The sequence below is a fragment of the Bubalus bubalis genome, chromosome 5 (assembly GCF_019923935.1).
Source record: "Bubalus bubalis isolate 160015118507 breed Murrah chromosome 5, NDDB_SH_1, whole genome shotgun sequence".
NCBI lineage: Eukaryota > Metazoa > Chordata > Mammalia > Artiodactyla > Bovidae > Bubalus > Bubalus bubalis.
The window spans coordinates 52,189,344-52,194,779 of record NC_059161.1 but is presented as its reverse complement, the minus strand read 5'-3'; the positions used below and the strand labels follow the sequence as shown (position 1 = coordinate 52,194,779).

Genomic DNA, 5,436 nt, shown 5'->3' with positions numbered 1-5,436 from the left:
TTCATACTCACCAGAACCTTTTGAAGGATGACCTCTGTATTTACAGGGATGAAATCCTGTGGTCAGAGATACTCAGTAACTTCACCATGATCACCTAGTTAAAACTGGTGGAAATTAAGACGTGAACTCAGAGCTTCTGCTGAAGCCAAAGCCACAGGCAGGTGCTGCTGGGGAAAAGCACCAGGCACACAGCCTGAACAGGGAAACCACAGGACTGACCAGCAACTCAACTGGGGTTAAGTCGCTTATCCCCTCTAGGCCTCAGTATCTTCTATAAAGTGAGGAAAAGAATAGTTCCTCCCTTGGAGGGCACTGGTCTGGATCTAATGCAGTGCTTGGCCCACTGCAAGGCAGGCAGCTTCCTCCTCTGTCTGGGATGCCGCCCGCTCCCCGCCCCCACAAAGTGGGAATGAGCATTGGCCCGCCTGACCCTAGGGGCTGGGCTGGAGCAAAGTGCCATTCAGCTGTCAGGGCCTGGCCCCTTATTTCTTCTCATCCCTACTCCTGCCTATACATAGGGCCCTCCTGCTGAAGCCAGGAACACCTGGCAAGAAACTCGAGTTCGATCTAAGATGATGATTTGAGATTAAGCATAAGAAAAGCAAAGTAATAAAAAATAAAACTTTATTAAAGCAGCCAAACTTAGCAACATTGAATAACACATTTTCAGTGGTATACCTGTGAAGCAAGAGTTAACTATAACACAGTCTAAGATGTGCACTTCTGATTGTGATAATTCTAAGTCACTCACTTCTTTCCCTTTTACCAATTCAAAAAGTCCTTGTCATGTTTCGTACACCTTGACTAAGCAACAAAGTGACCCTGCTGTGGGCTCCAGTGGGAGGACCCCAGTTGAAGGGGTCAGCCACTGAAGGTCTCCAGGCCTGACTACGCAGCTGGGGCTCTGAATGGAATTCCAGCCGCCCTCTCCTCCAACTGTGTGAGGTCTGCAGGGCTGCACCTGGTTTCCAGCCACCCCTTCAGAGCATCTTCTAACACGAGACAGGAGGGGAAACCAGCGCTGCTGGGTCTAACAGACGGAAGGAGGTTTATCATGAGGACCTGAAGCTGACTGAGCCTCTGTCAGCTCGCCCTGCATGGCCCCCGCAGCCAAGGGCTCTTGACACAGGGGAGGGCAGACCCAAGCTGCCTTAGTCCTTCTTGCCTCCTGGGACTGGGCTTCTCGTGAGGAGCTTCCCTGAGCTGGTTGGGGTCAGTGTGGTCACTGTGGGGGATTCCAGCTTCACTCTGTCCAGGAGGGTCTTCTTGAGGGCAGCTGGGGAGATCTTCTCTTGGTCAGCCATGGACTGCAGCTCTCTGCAGGCAAAACCCCAAGAGGTTGAAGGAGCTAGAGCTAGATACACAAGGTCTCCCCATCCACTTAACCCCAACCCTTGTTGACTTGATACCACCTGAACTTAGAACCCCAAACCAAACACTCCCCTAAGCTTCTCAGAAGTGCTATTTAACTAAGTATGGCTTACTACACGGATGCAGAGTTTCAAGTGGTATCTGTGATCAGCTAGGGAGAGAGAGTGGGGAAAAAAAAAATCACAGAATTGGGGGTCAAAGACTTGAAGTCTAATCCTACCTCCATCACTTACTAGCTGTTTGACTTTGGGAAAGCTGTTATCTCTAAACCTCAACTTCCTCATCTGGAAATCAAAGTTAAACCTCAGTTATCATAACTGTGTTAAGAATTACATGAAGTAAGACCTGCAAACCCTTAAGCTAACAGAGTCTAATAAGTGGGTTATTAACAGAGCACAGACTCTGGCACTGCTAATGGGACCACAGAAGGCAGATCATGTAAGACACTGGCAGCCCACATGGGGCTGGCTCCAAGTGGAGGGCCTGGGCGGAAAAGGAGAACGACCCACCGTGTTCGGATACAGGAGGCCTCAACCGCGTTGATGAGCAGGGAGCGGAAGCCCCCGCTCTCTAGGAAGTGCAGGGCGTGGATGGTGGCCCCCCCAGGGGAGCACACATTGTCCTTGAGCTGGCCGGGATGCTGTTCTGAGTCCAGCAGCATCTTGGCAGCTCCCTAGGGCAGGAAGGGCCATTAGAGGAGAAAACTGCTGGTGCCCCTTGGGATGAGCTTCTCCACACCCACTCCTCCCCAATCCCTATCCCAGCTTCCCCACCAAGCCCTGCCCTGGCTCAGAGAGCCCTAAGAATCCCATCCCATCCCCACACCAGGGTCCAGAACACGCAGGGAGAAGATACTAACCAGCAAGGCCTGGGCCCCCAGTCGGACGGCCAGGCGCCGCGGCAGGCCCATCTTCACCCCACCGTCGGCCAACGCGTCCAGGGCCATGAACGCCTGTGAAGACACTCACTGAGCCCCGGGGCTGCAGGTACTCAGGGGCACACACTAGGGTCTTTTCCTGACGACTAGCTCCAAGGGTCAACCTCCTCCACCAGACAGCCTCGCCCAAGAGGGGGGCGACACCCCTAGCCCAGGCTTGCCTGCCAGCCCATCTTGCATCCCAGGGTCCCCAGAGGGCTGAGGGAGCGTATGAGGGCCTCACATAGGCAGGCCCGCTGCCGCTGAGCCCTGTGACGGCGTCAATCAGGTCCTCCTCCACCTCCGTGCAGAAGCCCACGCTGCTCATGAGCTGCTCCAGGAGCTGCCCGTCCTCCACCAGGGCGTGGGTGCCCGTGGCATACACTGTCGCGCCCTCCCGCACCAACACAGGTGTGTTGGTCATGCAGCGGATCACCTTGGGTGCTGGCTGGAATGCCATCAGCTTCTGGGGTGAAGGCAGAGGGCCGAGTGAACTGCCAGTCCCACCAGCACCCACCCTCTCCTCCCACCAACAGGGGCGCCGGGGCTGAGATGGACACCTTTTCCACCGAGCTGATGGTGACGCCAGCCGCACAGGACACCACGATGTGCCTGGCCTGGACGTCAGCCCCGATCTCGTCCAGGATGAAGGGGATGATGTGTGGCTTCACGGCCAGGAACAGGACATCACTGTGCCTGACTGTCTCCTTGTTGCTCCGGGTCAGGTTCACACCCATCTTCTGCAGGAGGAGACCACCAGGCTCACACTGTGTGGCAGCCTCACGAGCCCTGGCCCTCTCAAGGAGCAGCTGAACCCCTCCAAGCTCACGTGGCCAAGGGCAGCCTGGAATTCCCTGCCCTGTTCCCCTCAGAGTTTGCCCCTACCCCCATTGCCTCGAAGTTTTCCAGTGTTGCTACTGGGCAAGTGAGTGCTGGACATGGACAAGCTTCCCCATGGCAAACAAGAAATCGCTGTCCCCCATCCCCACCAGTTCTCTGGCACCCAAGGCACCCCTCTGCCAGGTAAGATGTCTCCGTGGTTGAAAAATGGCACAGGTAAAGGAAAAGGTGAAATGCTGGTGCCAATGGTCAGAAGCAGGGCTCTAGCCCAAGCCTGGACACTTGTTCATCAGGGTGCCTGGTCTCTGTGTGGTCCAGGGGTGTAATGGAGGACACCCCTCTAAGACTTCACACTAAGAAACAAGGCCCTCCCGTGATGACAACCCCTGCCATCCCAGGCCCAGACACTGCCTGTTACCTGCCGCCTGCCTCGTTAGCCATCCGCTCCCATACTGCTCAGGTTTTGCGTGAAGACTTGGGATATTCTTTGTTTAGAAAGAGGAAAAAGTAACTTGCCAGGTTCTTTCCCAACATGCTCATTTATGCCTCAGAATAGCTCAGCAAAGTGACTACTGTGGGCTTCATTTTATAAATGTGGAAACTGAGGCTCAGAGCAGCTAAATACCTTAAGTCCCTCAGCTAAGTACCTTAACTGAGCTAGTGGATGAAGCAAAGTGAATATTTTATTGGGTACCTACTATGTGCTAGGTGCTTTCCACACATCAAAATCTCAACTAACCTTGTGTCTGGATTGGAACCCAAGTCGGTCTGCCTGGCTGCTCGCACCGCCCTGAGCTCCCCGAGGAAAGATGCAGGATAATGATGCTCCTGGCGGGGAGGTCAGCGCCGGCCACGGAACAGCACAGGGGTTCAGCTCATCAGGCCACCCTTCTCCTGGGTCTCCGCCCCCTTCCCCAAACCCTCATGCCGCACCTACCCTGAGAGCGGACACCGTGGGCAGGTCCATTTCCGGGGAGCTGGCTATTATTTTGTGAGCCGACAGGATGCCTACAGAAGACAGGGCTTTTCAATTGGGGATCATGGCCCACCCGGTTCCCATGTTTTCCCTGGGAGAGCAGAGTCAAAACGCACACCACTCCGACCGTTGTGGAGACGGTCGCTGGTGACCCCCTACCCCTTAATCCCTTATTAGGGGTTCAGGAATCCTTAATTCCCTAGCAGACGCAAGTTCCCCTTTCTTCATTCCCTCACGTTCGTGCGCCGGAGGGCGGTCACAAGCTAAGCTGGGGACCTTCCGCGCACCCGCCTCCCGCCTTCAGGCGCTTACCTGCGGCCGTGAAGCCCCGCGCCAAGGCGCAGGCCAGCTGGCCGGCGCCGATGAAACCCACGCTCATGGTTATCCGGGCTCCGCGTCTGCCCGGCGGCCGCAGGAGTCCGCTCAGAGGGGCCCTGAGAGAAACGTGGAAAACCGAGAGCGTAGCCGGCCGGACGACGAGGAGCCAGATCCCGCGAAACACTCGCAACTTCCGGCCTCTATTCTACAACCCCGCCTCTCTCACGCTCACCTACGACGCCGCAGGGTTCCAAACGGCCCCGCCCTGCCAGGGGGACCAATCCGCGGCCGGGACGGGGACGTGTGCACGCCTTCTGACACGGGATTAGTTGGCGGAAGCTCCGTCCCAGCGCGCGAAGCCCGGATCTAAGCGTCGCGGACGCCCCCGCCCTGGGTGTCCCCGGAGCCCCGCCCCCACCTGCGGGCGGAGATTGCCGCTGGCACCCGGGCACTGCCCTAGGCTGAGGCCGGCGGGGAGGTCGGCTTACATTATTTCTGACTCTGTCCGTCAGCCGCCTTTCGAAGGCTAGAGAAACTCTCCAGGTTGCTGATTTGAGGGGACGAATGTGACGCTCCCGGTGAGGCTTATTTAGACTGGAGCGTGGAGGCCCGTGGGCTACAAACCAGGCTTCTCGGTGCGCCCGGGGATTATCTAGGTTGGTGCTGGGAGTTCCCCTGCTACCGCCCGCACCGTCTCGGCACGCGCGGGGAGGCGGTGGGGAAGCCCTGGTTATTTACTTAAACTTACATGGTTTACGCGATTGGTCTTTCTTAACGAGGATCGCAAACAGAACCAGTTCCTCTGTTTAGGAAATGATGGGCTCCTTCAGTTCAGTCGCTCAGTCGTGTCCGACTCTTTGCGACCCCATGAATTGCAGCACGCCAGGCCTCCCTGTCCATCACCAACTCCCGGAGTTCACTCAAGCTCACGTCCATCGAGTCGGTGATGCCATCCAGCCATCTCATCCTCTGTCGTCCCCTTCTTCTCCTTCCCCCGCCTCCCAGCATCAGGGTC

At 56.6% G+C, this 5,436-nt stretch overlaps 1 protein-coding gene across 1 annotated transcript; it reads right to left on the bottom strand.

Moving 5' to 3' along the window:
* Positions 1-607: 607 nt before the first annotated feature.
* Positions 608-4,650, bottom strand: PYCR2 (pyrroline-5-carboxylate reductase 2). The gene is made up of 7 exons (XM_006046067.4): positions 4,416-4,650; positions 4,065-4,135; positions 2,848-3,027; positions 2,532-2,753; positions 2,231-2,323; positions 1,881-2,044; positions 608-1,317 (listed from the first exon to the last, which is right to left on the bottom strand). The coding sequence occupies exons 1-7, from the start codon at positions 4,480-4,482 to the stop codon at positions 1,152-1,154; spliced, it is 963 nt and encodes a 320-aa protein (XP_006046129.1). The 5' UTR covers positions 4,483-4,650; the 3' UTR covers positions 608-1,151.
* Between the last annotated feature and the right edge of the window lie 786 nt (positions 4,651-5,436).